A 15695-nucleotide genomic window follows, 5' to 3' on the forward strand; every position below is an offset into this window, starting at 1 on the left:
GTCGAGAAAAAAAAAATATATGGCCCTGCGAACAAGAAAACTCAAAACTTAAACCACTGAAATGCCAAACTCGTGGCATTATTAGTCTATATTTATAAACTCTTGACATGGGTCAAGAGGACATGGGTAAAAAGAAAAAATAAAATACTTACGTTCTGTGTCAGACGGCTCATAATTTACAAGCCCAAAAGTATTTTGTTGAATATTCACTTGCTGGGAATCTTCATTATCTGAGGGATTTTCGGAAGTAACTGACACTGAAGGAGAACGCTCGCGAACTTTGCGTTTTTTCTGAAGGCACGAAACTTTATTTGATAGTTTTTTTAATTGTTTCAAAATTTCGGACATTTCTGACGAACTCGAATCCGAGTCATCGTCCGAGATAACTCGTTTTCGCGAATTATGCGCGCGTCTACTCATAGTACCGAAATCGACGTGGTTCCACCTACACGCAAAAGAATAATGAATTGAGGACGGTCCGGCGTGATATATTCCGGGAGAGCGTCTGGATCGACACATTTTTTGTTTGGCTTTAAAATGCGTGGCTCCACCTTACGGCGAGAGAGTGAACTACATAGTGATCTAAGAGGAAGAGGTGGGAAATTTATCTGCTTTTCCGAATATAGATAATATTTTGTTTCATACCGGGTGCGTCTCAAAAGTGGCTCACCCCTATAACTTTTTTATTTTTCCAGATAAAAACGAGATTTGATATGTTAGTATATGGTATAAATTAGGATTGATTGATGTATTCAATTGTTTTCGGTCACTTCATGTTTCACCGAAAATGACTACAACTTTTGATTGTTAAATGGTACCCTCTGTTATTTTTTCTACTTTAATCGATAGAAAATAACCTTTGAAAATAACACTCTGAATAGAATGACATGTCATATGTCAACTTTTGACATTTTTGCATATGGGTTATTTGAAATTTTAACATGCGGTTCATAAGTAAAATTTAACTCGAAATATACCAAGTGTGTTCTATCAAATTATTCGCAAAAAAATGCTTATTAAAAATATGCTAATGAGCCACCCTCGTTCCATTTGAAAAAATTGAGATATGATTAAAAATACGATTTGGTCTTGTTTTAACCGAACAGAACAAGACACTAAAAACATTAGACGATTAAATCTATTTTTCCAAGGCTCCTTGATTAAAACTTAGTGTTTTTAACATAGCCATGGTACTCTAGATTGAAATTTAAAATACGATTTTTTATTAAGCGAGAATGTCAAAAGTTGACATATGATACGTCATTCTATCCAGAATATCATTTTCTATCGAATAAAGTAAAAATATACTGGGGGTGCCATATAAAAATCAAATGTAGTAGTCATTTCCGGTGAAACAGGAAGTGATAAAAAACAACTGAATACGTCAATCAATCCCAATTTATGTCATATACTAACATACCAAATCTCGTTATATTATCTGGAAAAATAAAAAAGTTATAAGGGTGAGCCACTTTTGAGATGCACCTGGTATAACTCTAAAGAGCTTATGTACAAGTCGTCACTGTTCTCAATATAATCTGATTTTGATTGTATTATATTGATAAACAGACATTATTTTGTTACAGTTTGCAAGCACAACAATATGAACCATACTGCAACAAGGTCCTTAGTGGTTTGCTCAAGTAGTTGACCCAGTTTAGACCGAAGCAATTGGTAGGATGTCGACGGACGACGAAAGACAATTCCTCTGCCCCCGTCTAATTGACTATCTGGCAATAGTGGGAGCGAGAAACACACCCGCTTCTATTAAGCAGAGTGCGAGTCCCCACATACAGGTAAGCAATTAGCTGCAGCCGACCAGGGATAATTGTCCGGTATTTATTTAGAAAACATGCACCGGGAAATTAAATTTTCATCGCTCTACCCACATCTCGATGGGTCAAATAGCATATAATATTATTTCATTAGCTTATGCCATTAGGAGATATAAATGTATTGATATAAATATACTCACTAATATTTACCTCGTCAAAACAAAAGTATGAAAAATACTTAAAATCAGGTTTCAGTAAACATACATTTCTAATTCTCGTTTTTTAAATGCCTGTTCGATGTTCGAAAGTTTGTATTTTACCATAATTCCAAATATACTTTTGAACAAAAAGCGTTTTTATTTTGAATAAAAAGCAAGTCAAACATTAACTCATTAACACATTTAACATGAAAATACACAAAGAGACAAATAATGACAATTATAGCATTTGGGAATTATCACTTATCTCTAATGGAATGATAAAATCCAGCGTTATTACTATAAATTTAAAAATATAAATATTATAAAAATTGTGTTTTTACAGTGGTCCATTACAAGACATGGATGAAACATAGTGTTGTTCAAAATACAAAAAAAAATTCTGTTATAAACGCAAGAGCAAAGGAATTCTAGGCATAAATTTATAATATACTAGCTTACCGGGCAAACGTTGTTTTGCCATATAAATTATTCCTAGGATTATTCCTATTTTCCTATTTTATATTCCTATTTGCATGCTTCATAGACTATCGTAAGGCGTTCGACTGTGTTAATCATCAGAACATGATCAAAATTCTAAGAACAACCGGAGTTCAGTGTTCCCAACTCTCAAAAATTTATCTCCCTAAAAATCTAAAACGCTCGCATCAAAAATCCCCAAAATATCCCTAAAAACCTAAAAAAATATCCCGAAAAACCCTAAAAATATAAATAATAATAAATAAACAATTTGTTGTGTTTTAAGTGGTTGATCTTGAAACGTTTGATCACAGAAATATAGCCAACTGTTCGAAACTTTCCATTAAAGCAATCTCAAAACTTCTTAAATCCAAACAACTAAAATCCCCACAACTGTTATCCAAGATTCGGTGATTAAAATAAATAAATTATTTTGTTTTATCTATACTTTCCTATTAATTTTGAAAAATAGCAGTAGCGGTCTTATCTCCTCTTTGGTAGCGGTAAAATTCCATTGAAATTTTATCCTTAAAAATATCCCCAAAAAATTTTACTCCCTAAATAAATCCCCATATAGATTTTTTCTCCCCACATTTAGGAATAAAATCTCGGAGTTGGTAACACTGCCGGAGTTGACGAACAAGACCTACGTTTCATATCAGAACTTTATTGGCATCAAACGGCGGTAGTTGAGATGAAGCAGTCAACAGCGGAAGATAAAAAGCTGTACGCACACTGGAGCGATCACGGCCGCGCTCACGATCTCCAATGCGGCCGCGGCCAAACGTTGCTAAAGAATACATATGAGCCGTTTCACATTGGCGCGATCGAGTTTTGGAGACGAAGCGGCCTGGCGGTGTTCTATTCTGCGGTGGCAATCAGACCCAACTTGTCGAGTTTGATTGCGTGATCGCGACCTAAAACTGATAGGAGCTTTCCGTTATTTTGTGTGTTTTTTCTTGTTGCAATTTAGAAATGGAGTTAACAGAGCAGCTAATTAAGGCTGTAAAAATACACAAAATTCTATATGATTTATCCGATCCAAGTTACAAAAATAATAGAATTAAAAATAAAAAGTTTAAGACAAAATTGGAGTTGCAATTGGATTGGATAGTACATATGTATACATTTTTATTGTTTAAGTTTAAATATTGTAGGTAAATATTTAATTTCGGTATACATAATTCACATTTTTAATTTGTACCTATGTATACCTACAGGATAGCTCAGTACATATAGGTACGGCGGTGAACGTGAACGCGTTGGTGTGTGCTAGAATGATCGCTTATGTTATCGCTGCCCTGGGCCCGTATTCTGTAACTTTGAAAACGCTAAGCGCTTTTAGACGCTCAGCGTATATGATGTTAATTTTCGCTGAGCGCACACTTAATTAACGATTTCGGTATTCTCGTCTGACGCGCTTAGCGTCTTTACTGATTGCGCAGAGCGCTTTGAAAACGGTTGTCTTAAAGGATCGAACTGTCAGTGAAAATCGAAAAAATTGTGATTTTGTGCGTTATCTTGCTCTTTAGTGAAAATTACTACTTCTATAAATTTCTCAATAAGTAATTGATAATTTACGACTTGGCAGCTATAAATATTGTTCAAAACATCGAAAATACTGTGAAGAGTCTTTAACACTTCCCTCGTATAATAAGAATAATGACATATCCATAGAAAAGTAGCTTGACATAACTCAACAATAGGTTATGAAATTTACGTAACATTGATATTTTTCATTGTTGCATCCGTCAGTTATCAACTTTTGACTATTAGCTACTTAGAAATTGTGATGTTGCCAATATGTGCTCAACGCGTATCCAGAACACGATTCGCATGGCAACGAGAATACCAAAATCGACTGCCTTGCGTTTCGCTGATCGAATACCTACGCTCACCGCTTTGAAAGCGTAACGTTTTTATGTCAAAGTTACAGAATACGGGCCCTGATCGTGATCGTGATCGCGGCCGTGATCGCACCAGTGTGCGTGTAGCTTAAATCAGACGGGGTGTTCGGCAGGGTTGCGTCTTGTCTCCGCTCTTGTTTAACCTGTACTTGGAGACTATATTTAGAGAAGCACTGGCTCGAATCCAGGGCGGAATCAAGTTCAATGGAATCCCAATAAACAATATCAGATATGCCGATGATACGGTTATAATAGCCAACGATATACAAGAACTGCAAAGCATTATAGATTCCGTAGTCCACTATAGTGAGATGTTTGGATTGCATCTCAATGTCTCCAAGACCAAACTATTGGTCTTTTCTCCAATAAAGACTCCAATAAATGCACACCTGCGTGTCAAGGGACAAACAATCGAATAAGTGACCTCAATAAAGTATTTAGGAGGTAACATCAATAGTCAGTGCGACCCGAATAGAGAAATATATTCAAGAATTGAGCAAGCGAGAAAAATCTTCGTGAGAATGAAATCATTTTTTACAAGACGAGACCTCAGGCCTGACTCAGAACTTGAATGGCCAGATGCTACGTCTTCTCTGTGTTACTCTATGGATGTGAGAGCTGGACACTGGATTCACAGACCGAAAAGGGAATAGAAGCCTTCAAAATGTATGTATACAGACGGATGCGGCGAATCTCATGGGTACAAACGATCACCAACGATGAAGTACTCATCAGCAGAAACAAAAGCATGCAGAAACAAAAAGAGATACTGAACACCATCAAGGAAAGAAAAATGCAATACCTGGGTCATGTGATGAGAGGTGGTAGATACTACTGCGCGTAGGTTCTACTGCACCTCATAATAGAGGGCAAAGTGCAAGGGAAAAGATCAGTAGGAAGATGCCAGAACTCATGGCTAAACGATTTTATGAGATGGTTTGAACGCTCGTCTGCGGAAATCTTCCAGGCTGCAGTTTCCAGAGTCACAATTGCCATTTGGATCGCTAACCTTCGGCAGGAGAGGGCATGATAAGAAGAAGAAGGATTATTCCTAGTTACTTCATGCTGTTGACCGGGTCGGAAGTGACACAGGGATCAAGTCGAGGGGTAAACCGCTGCTCGAATCGTGTACACCAAATGGATTTTTTTCTCAAAAAATCCCAAATAATTCCAAAAAATTCAGAAAAATTCCAAAAAATTCCAAGTCCGTGTATACCAAATTCCATAGCGAATTACCCCTCGGATCAAGTGATAGTTGATCAGTTATCGACCGGGATTGCAAATTATTGAATTACTAATATCACTATTAAAAAATAGGGGTTGATGGTAGAAGGGTGAAAAATTAGGGTTGTATACAGGGTGGCGCCTCTCATAAGACGCGGAGGCACCAAAGAGAACGAACAAGAGAAAGTAGTTTATATCGAAATTAAATTTTGGCAGGATGTGTAGATTCATTGAAAGCATTTTATAAAAATATATGGAGTTATACAGGTTGTCCCCAAAAAAGTTCCACAACCCTATATATTAATTGATGTTTAGATTCTAGGAAAAAATAAAGGTGAGTTTTATTAAAGAAGCATATACCTAAAATTTAAGTATTTTGACATATTTCACATTTTGTGAAAATGAACAGTAAATTTTAAATTTCAATAACAGCTACCTAAATTTTAGTTGACCTGGTATAGCCTGATATTTAATTACGGTAACCATTGTGTGTTAAATCAAATTGAAATTTGACCCGAAAAGTTATACAGCGTGAGACAAAATTAATATGGAATATTAGTCACTTTTAAAAGCAAGTTACTCCTTTATTTTAAATGGAACACTCAGTATATTATTCCGGTTTTCAATGGGGAATTCATATATCATCAAAATACTATTAAGGTTGCCTACCACTCAGACAAAGGTTTTCTTAGATATTTTAATTTTTATGATTTTGCGTCAGTAGATCTTTATTATTCCAAAAAATCTAGGTGGCTGTGATATACCTTTTGTTAATTTAACAAAAATTAAAGGATGTATAGTAAAATACTCAACGGTAATAAAAAGATACACATTTAAAACATATTATGTTAATTATTACAGTATTAAAACAAGATAAAAACCTATAATTATGTGACAAAAATTAGCTAGATAAAATAAAATGCTCAAAATTCTTCCTTTCCTGATAACTGCAGAAAATGATTGTCTTTTTAAAAGACCTTTTCATTTTGAAAGGCATATTTGGAGTTCTACTTCGAAAAGCAGCTACAATAATTTCTCTAATGTTGTCGACAATAATTGGTCGAGTTTTGTAAACACTCTCTTTAACATATCCCAATAAAAAAACGGACTAGATAAAATCAGGAGCATTTAAGTATTCTATTAATTGGTGAATGCCCACTGAATTCACCAACTAGTAAAATCATATCAATTCTCTCTGATGTAGGATAAGTTTGCATTTTTGGCAAATTTCTGAGAATTTTATTTGTTTAAACTGACACAAAGTGATAACTAGTTGTTAAAGTTGGACTAATTCTAATTAGACAGCTATGTTGTGTGTGTGAAGCAACCATAGACATTATCAATGATCTACTACATTAAATCATATAAATGAAAATATCTAGGAAAATATTTGTTTGAGGGCTAGGCAACCTTAATAGTATTTTGAAGAGACATGAATTCCCCATTGAATAACGGAATAATATACTGGGTGTTCCATTTAAAATAAAAGGGTAATTTGCTTTTAAATCTGACCAATGTTTAGTATTAATTTTGTTTCACCCTATATAGCCTTTTGGATCAAGTTTTAATTTGATTTAAAGTACAATAGTTAATTTAACTACATATTAGGCTATACTGGGTAAATTTCGATTTACGTAGCTTTTATTGTAATTAAAAATTGTTCTTTATTTTTAGAAAATGTTAAATATGTCAAAAACCTTATATTTCAGTCATATACTGCTCTTATAAAACTTACCTTTGTTTTTATCCCACAATCCGAAAATCAATTAATATATAGTGTTTTGTGATTGTGGAATGAAACTACCCTTGATAATTTTAGCGGTCTGTATTTACTGAAATTACTAATATAAATAAGAAAAAACTAATCAAATTCAAAAATGGTCTTTCACGTTGCGCGTTTTCAAAGTTACTACACTTGTGGCTGCAATCTTCGCACGGTTGCCACTCGCTCGCTGGTTTCAATTGAAAGATCTGACATGTAGGGTGTTCCATTACAATAAATACAACTTTGAAATGTAACTTTTTGTGGGGACACCATGTAGAACTCTCTATATTTTTAAAAAGTGCTCTAAATTAACCTACATACGCTCACAAAATTTCATTTCAACTATCGTTCTCCTTGGAGCTTCCGTGTCGTATGAGAGGCGCCACCCTGTACAGGGTGTGTACAAGCCTTCTCTCGTGGGTATATTGCACACGTCAAAATAAGATTTATTAGAGAGTAAAAATTACTATAAATCCAAAATATTTTTAAACTAAAAGAGTGTCACCATCTTCACCATGGACGTGTATATGGGTTATCACTGGTTTCTTTTCCTAAAAATAGCATGTACGTCACTGACTTTTTTCTCTTGTCAGCGAAATAGCTTGTGGAAATAGTGTGAGCAGTTTAATTGGGATTAAAAGTTGGTCTCTTGATATTTTGTCGATTTCGTCTTCCATTGATGAGATAAACGCAATTTTATTAATTTGCCTTGATATAATCTAATAGCAACCTTTAAATTGTTTAAAGTTATTACGAAAGTTTTAAGCAAGTACTCATTGATTCCTCTTCAAAAAATATAAAAAAAATCTATAAATATTGGTATGCAGAAGCATAGTTCAGAGTTACAGGGTGTTTTGTTTTTTTAATGCCACATCATAAAAAAATGAAAATAAAAAAAATTGGATAAAAGGGTTGGACCATTTCAAAAAACCACAACAAAAAATACCATAACAAAAAATAGATTACAACCGATTCTCAGACCTACTGAATATAGATATAAAATTTCCTCAAAATCGGTGAAGACGTTTCGAAGGAGCATGGCAACTACAACTTAGACACGATAATTTTATATATTACAGAAAATTTACGGTTAATTCTTAACCTTTCGGCGGCTGCGCGGTATTTTTTACAAGAAAGGTCGCGCGCGGACTCCGCATGCTAAATTCCAGAGATCTTAAGCGATACTAGTAGTGTAAAGACATAAATTAATATGATAATCAAAATAAAAACTAATTAATAACTTGCTTCATTACAAATAGAAAACATAAACATAAAATAACATAAAACATGCAAAACACAAACTAATAAATATTATTCAGAAACAAAATAAATAATAACAATGAAAAAATAAATCTGTATAACAGATTATAGAACATTTGTATGTGCTCAAAACATACGAAATTGTGACACTGTACACAAGAGTAACGAATTGGCCTGTTTTTCCGCCATCATCACATTTCTGTGCCTATCTTCTGGTAATACTGTATTCAGTGCTTCAGAATCTGAAATTTATTTTTCTGTATCAGAATTTATTTCGGGCCCTTGCCTTTCTATAATATCCACTTCTCCTTCTTTCATGTCATCGTCATGTTCAGTAGGTAATTCGTGATCTTCGTTTCTATATTTGTAATATTACGGTATTACGTATTACTTGTCAAATTTCAGAGTTCTAAATGAACGGAAAATACTTACCATATAAAGTTTTGGTTTCCTTGAAAGTGTAGAAATCTCGGTAGAAATATACGTTTCTTTGTGGCATAAATGGCCGCATCTTTTTACGTTAACCTAGAAGTTTGATTTTTTCCCAGTTCCGATGGACTGATCTTAGTATATGGTTTTAATTTCAACTCAATATCTACCCGCATTCCCGGGATACAGGGTCTTATCTGGCAGACGGACACACGCACAACAACCGGGCGTCTCCTATATCAGGTATGTCTCAAAAGTGGCTCACCCATATAACTTTTGAATTTTTTTAGATAAAAAAACTGGATTTGGTATGTTAGTATATGACTTAAATTAGGATTGATTTGGCGTATTAAATTATTTTTGGTCACTTTCTTTTTCACCGGAAATGACTACAACTTTTGATTTTAAATAACACCCTCGGTATTTTTTTCCTTATTCGATAGAATATGACACTTTGAATAGAATGACATACCACATGTCAACTTTTGACATTTTCGCATATGGTTTATTTGAAATTGTAACATGCGGTTCATAACTTATCGATCGAGATATGATTAAAAATACGATTTGGATATCTTCTAACCGGCCAGGACCAGACACGAAAATCATTAAAGCGGCATCCCACGGCGCGTGTATCGGCAAGCAAAACTCGCCGATACACGAGTCGTGGGACCGGGCAGCTATGGGGCAGCTCGTCATTTTTGGCGCGGCTTGGACGTACCCGCTTTCTGTCGGTAAACTTGACGATACTCAAAAGAAGGCGAGCCTCTTTGAGCTCGGCTCGTGTTGTGTTCAATCCGATCCAACGATCCTCGAAACGAGTACGGAGGTTCGGTTCATATCAGTATCGTCTTGACTTTTGGTGCGAACGGTTGGCGGTATGACGGTAAAAAATAATCATTGAGTGGTCCAACGACATGGTGCTCGAGTTTTTATCTTTCTACAAAGGTGAACCGGCGATATGGAACCCACGGAACCCAGACCACAAATATAGGAACCTGGTCCATGATGCGTGGAAACGAATTGAAGAACAAATGTCCAACAAGTTTACGATGACGGAATTAAAAAAAGGGATAGCCTAATGGCTTCTTTTCGAAAGCTTTTACAGAAAGTGAAAGACACAACAAAAACTGGGTCTGGATCCCAGAATGTATTCAAACCTGATTGGTTTGCCTTTGAATTCATGTACCGGTTTTTGCATGGTGTTTATATGCCATATTATCTTTATTTTCAATAAAACCGTTTAACTTTTAAAAACATACCAACCAAATAGGTAATTTGTAACTACAAGTTAATAAGAACTGTTGTAAATTTTGCATACGTAAAATTCCAAAAACTCTTCACTTTTTTACATACAGAAGAATGACAGATACAAAAAATAAATAGAACTAGTTTTCGCCCCTCCCCTCAGTATGCTATATCAAATTGTATTGAATTTAAAGGTACAACCTATAAAAGTACTTACATATTGCGGCTTTTATACAAAGACACTCTCCACCAACGCCTTTTTTTTGCCGTTGTTGCTGGTTCAAAAAATTATCCAACATGATGTAATAAGCGGCTGCAACACAAACTGCATTTCGTCTTCGTCGATTATTCATGTTCATGTTGCAACACCACTGGTACGACTAAAAACTAAATTTGCCAAACCAACAGGAGCCTTCTTCACGACCTTTCACGCGTCGTGGGATCGCATCCACTTGCCAAGCCCAGATTAGCCAGCCAAGCCTAAACGAACTCAAGCCACGAGCCAGGATCGCCAATACACATGCCGTGGGATGCCGCTTTTAGACAGTCAAATCTATTTTCCAAGGCTCCTTGATTAAAAATTAGTATTTTTAACACAGCCTTGGCATCCTAGATTGAAATTTAAAATATACATTTATATAATTATACTCAAGGTGATCCCTTTTTGTCTTCCTTGAGCTGGCGGCTCGCTGCTGGTGGCTCTGTTAAGATAAATAAATATTTTAAATTAAATAAATAAAGCGACCGTACTCTGGCTGGGGATTAAACCTAATACCTCTACTGGGATCAATCCCCAGCCAGCACTGTCGCCTTTATTTATTTAAACTAAAATATATAGTGTGTCGACTGGTGTGCGAGAAGTCGCACACCAGTTAACAATCAAAAACTGCTGTAAAAAGTACCTTCTAAAAAAGCTTAAACCATCTTTACCAATAAGTGAAAAAAGCTACAACTCTTTTCTGTTTTAATTATTATAAATTATATAAAAAAAGCTGTTTCAAACCAAACCAAATAGATCATTTTTTATTTTGAATTGGAAAAATGTCAGTTAAGACTTTTTCTTTTTTTTTCAGATACACTTGATAAATAGTAATTACTACTGAACTACCAGCCGTGAAAATATTTGCATTTATTTAAGATCCACCATGTATAAGAGTTGTGATTCTTTGCCTATGATCTATGTCCTCTCTGAAGCTGACACGCTTATATATCGTCGGCTTTATGACGTAAAGGCGTATCTCGATTTTTGCTACTTTTCAGGAGAGCAATTTAAAGAAAATCACTTACTTTATTTGGTCAATAAATGTAAATTATTTAATTTTTTAATAGTGTTTTTGTATTAACACTTAAACGAAGACCTTGAAGAAACGTTCTGAAGATAAATTGAGCGTAAATTCTAATAAATAATTTATTTTTAGTTGTTTAATAGAGATAGGCCTTTTTGTCATAATAATAATAAATTTATTTCCGAACCAATAGTACAGAGATACGCCCATGTAAAATAAATTTTAAAATGATGGTAAAGTGTTCTTAATAAGAAAAAAATACAAAATTCTCATTATGGAATACATACAAGAAAATACAATACATACATACAAGAAAAAATGTGGAAATCACCAAAAAATCAGAAACAAATATTTTAAATGCTTTGATTCGCGTTGGATTAGATCAACTGAAAACAGAGACAATTTTCATTCCAGAAGCAAAGACAATAATAAATTAATATACTCTATCTGTCTTATTCTAATAATATTGTTTTTATATAAAATATTTTTTTAATTAATATATTTTTAGTAATTCTCTAATTTATGTATGTATGTATGTTTTAGTAATTATTTAGTTAATTGAGTTCAATGACAGGTTTATCACCAGTGCAAAAGAAGATATAGATATTGATATATTTTCGTAATATTATAGTTTTGGCCCTGAGTTTTGTTTAGAAATGTGATGTTGAAAAAATTAGCTAATCTGTAAACTTTCATGAATTATTATTACCGGTAACAGCTGGTTGGGCATAAATATCTGGCCTGTTTTTTTTATTGCATGAGCAATATAACGGATTTAGTAAAATTGCCCGAAAACAATTCACCAAAGGCGAATTGCCCGAGAACAATTGATCGAAAAGAATTAACCAAAAAGATATTTGCCCGATAGAAAAATCATCGAATTACAATTAACAGAAATAAAAATTACCCAAAATGTCGATTTTTTGTAAAATATTATTCTAATACAGGGCATTTAAACACACGGTCCATTTAATAAAATCCAAACTAAGCAAAAACAAAACATGATTCTTCATCCTTGCCTTTTTGATACAAATAACTGTGGAGTAACTGATAACAAATTCGACTTCCATTCTACGTGTTTATGCTGGACGATGATAGGCACAATAAATAAAATTTTCCAAAAATTGGCAGGGATGACAATGACAATGGCCTGACAATGATAATGGGATGAAAATTATTGTATTTCTCGGGCAACTTTTTAGTTCGCTAAAATGTTGTTAGGGAAATTATGATTTCGGGAAATTTTCCGTTAGGACAATTTTCGTTTCGTTGTTTTGCTTTCGGTCAATTTTCCTTCGGCCATTTATTCTCGGACAATTTTTTGGATACCCAATACAGCTATGTGGAGTCTAACTCATTCTAACAATGGTTTTTGGCAATAAAAAACAGACTCAAAATCACACTGTAAAAGAGAGCTGCTGCCATGATAGAAGTTTTATTTTGTCCCAAGCGACCATCAGAAAATAAATAGGCAGAATAGTGAAATTTTCTCTCGCATGCATTTTCGTAACTTAAAACAAAAGGACCTATCTTAAATTCCATCTTTCTTGTAGGTAGTAACAATTGGTATAACAATTGATATAACAAAGAACCCTATCTCAACATACGTGTCTTCGTCATAACGAAGAATTGTAGTATTTGAGATAGGGCAAATTTTTAAACGAATATAAAATGAAAAAGGTATAATATTGAGGTGCGCAAATTCGCTATGTTAAAATATGAACCAATCGGCATGTCATGACGTTGATGTCTCAAAATGGCTAAGAATCCAGATACGCCTTTTCATGTTATCAATATGTTAAAAAAAGGAAATGTTAGTGGTCAGTTAATGCTTGCACGTTTTTACTTTCAGTCTTCTCTCCTTAACACATTTCAATTTTTCTCGGTATACTTTATGGTCCATGTGTAATATATCTAATTTATGAAGAAAAGCTTTCTTGTCCGCCCTTTTATTTCTGCCAGAGAAATGTACAATGACTGATGGCCACGTATATTTATTTTCTTTTTCTGTCGTCTCGTCGGGAAGATATACGTGACAAGTAAAATATGTATGTTTAAATAATAACAAAATTTATTAGGCGTAATAGAAATCGTAAACGCTAAATGCAGTGACATATAAAGATGTTTAATCCAAAGGTTTAATCTACGACAATGTCATTATGACACATTTAACATTGTTATTTGGATGTCATTATGGCTTTCATAACAGCACGCAAATTTTAAAATAAGAAACAAGCAAGAAAAGTATATCAGTACAATTGATTTGGTTTGGAAATTTTTCTGATTTCTTTTTAGAAATGCAATTAAATGAACGTACTTACTAATATCTGTATTTTTCTTCACTGATACAACTGGACGTAGCATGGAATAATATACCCAAAGTGATGAAGCCTTCCTATGTTTTGAAAGATGTTCAAAATATGCCAGGAGAACCTTTTCGTTACTACTATTTTTGATTTCTTTCCCTTTACACCAATCTTCAAGTTTTACATAGGCTTGCTCGTACGTTTGTCTTGATTTTTCGGGAAGTAGGGAACCGACAACGTTTTGCGCAATGCCTTCAATATCCGAAGGGACACTTTCAGAATCAGAATCACCCATATTAATATTATTTTTTGCTTTTTGCTAAAACTGAACGTTTAACACAAAATTGAACATCAATAATTGAGTTGTCAAAGTCAAAATGGAAACAATCAACAGGCACGGTTACCACGGCGCGGCGCCGGCGTCGACTAATATGGGCACCTGATAATTTTGAATTTTAATTTTTATGAGGATATCTCTGATATTTTAAATTAAATCAAATCTCTTTGGATCGTCCCTCGTGTCGCGTCGTAGATTTAGTTTTGAATGATACACGTTCGATACGAACTCTTTAGTTATGATGTTCGTATCGAACATGTATCATTAATAACTATTAGTTAATTTATTTTTATTAAACCGAAAAAAACATAATTCCTTAAAAAATTCACAAATCAAATAGCTTTTCAATTAAATTATTTTTAAGTTTATCTGTTTTCAAGTTTTTATAATTACCAAATATTGAGATTAAGGGAGTGGTTAGACTGTAAAAAATGTAAAAAATATTCAATCAATATTTATTATGCAGAAGTATTGAATTCACACGAATGTGTGTTAATTTATACAAATTTGTTCCAATAAACTTACGAGAGAAGCAATCGAGATCTGTCTTACTGCATTTACAATTGCGTGACAGTCTTTTACTGGAATCGAAACCGGTGCCGAATTAAAAGTGGTTGGCAGTAGAATGAGATCCTTCCCTGGGTTTATCTCGTTTGGATTTCGTCTATGCTCATTGTATGTAGTTTGGTTGTATAACTCTGATAACTCAACTCTGCATTATTAAGTAAACTCGTATTGAGATATGTGAAGTTCATTTCGCTCTTAAAAAAATAACCAAGGCATGTATTGACATAATCCAAAAAACAAAATGCTCAGGAAATATCGTTCTATCCGTAAAATTATATTACTACACAAATTGGAAGTTTAATTTTAAAAGTTTGATACATTGCAGGATTGCAGTGTGCAATAAATGTACATAATCCGGTCTTTTATCTATCTTTTTACTTGATTTTCCTCGAAAAGGCATTATTATATGTCGATAATATTAACAACAGAGCTGCTGATGTCACGTAATCGGTATCTCTTACATCTATATACGAAATTTTATCCGTTTGCGAGTTCAAAAGGTTTTTCTCAAAAATTATATAACGTCTAGAAATCCGAAATCTTGCAATGTGAGACCCTTAGCATCCACAAATAGCATTAACAGCGTGTACGATGAGATTATACACGTAATGTACTGAACAAAAACAGGAGCAACACTGATTGTTGCTAACTGCATGAAAATAAAGCATTGTATTATACAGGGAGAGTCTTAAATAAGTGCAAATATTTTTAGGGGTAAAATATTTCGACCTCGGAAACATATATGTCTGTGTGTTTTATTTTGTGAAAATTTGGAAAGCAAAATAAAAACACTAAACCACCACAATACACCAAAACACTTTTACTTTTACACTGGATTATAAACTAAAATACAATCTACAATTGGAGCGTTTATATACTCGCTCAGTGGGTACAGAGTGGGCGTGGCAAGATAT

At 33.9% G+C, this 15695-nt stretch overlaps 1 protein-coding gene across 10 annotated transcripts in view; it reads left to right on the forward strand.

Annotated features, from left to right (window-relative positions):
* The first annotated feature begins 1590 nt into the window (after positions 1–1590).
* The window catches only part of LOC115882167 (MAP kinase-activating death domain protein), a 121683-nt gene continuing 107578 nt past the window's right edge, over positions 1591–15695 (forward strand). For all 10 annotated transcript variants that reach the window (XM_030900051.1, XM_030900059.1, XM_030900077.1 and 7 more), the window contains exon 1: positions 1591–1796. In XM_030900051.1, coding sequence (XP_030755911.1) covers positions 1680–1796 — 117 coding nt within the window. In that variant the 5' untranslated portion in view covers positions 1591–1679. The remainder of the gene's footprint in view (positions 1797–15695) is intronic.

Source organism: Sitophilus oryzae, unplaced genomic scaffold (genome assembly GCF_002938485.1).
Source record: "Sitophilus oryzae breed Bouriz unplaced genomic scaffold, Soryzae_2.0 scaffold_1111_pilon_pilon, whole genome shotgun sequence".
Classification (NCBI taxonomy): domain Eukaryota; kingdom Metazoa; phylum Arthropoda; class Insecta; order Coleoptera; family Curculionidae; genus Sitophilus; species Sitophilus oryzae.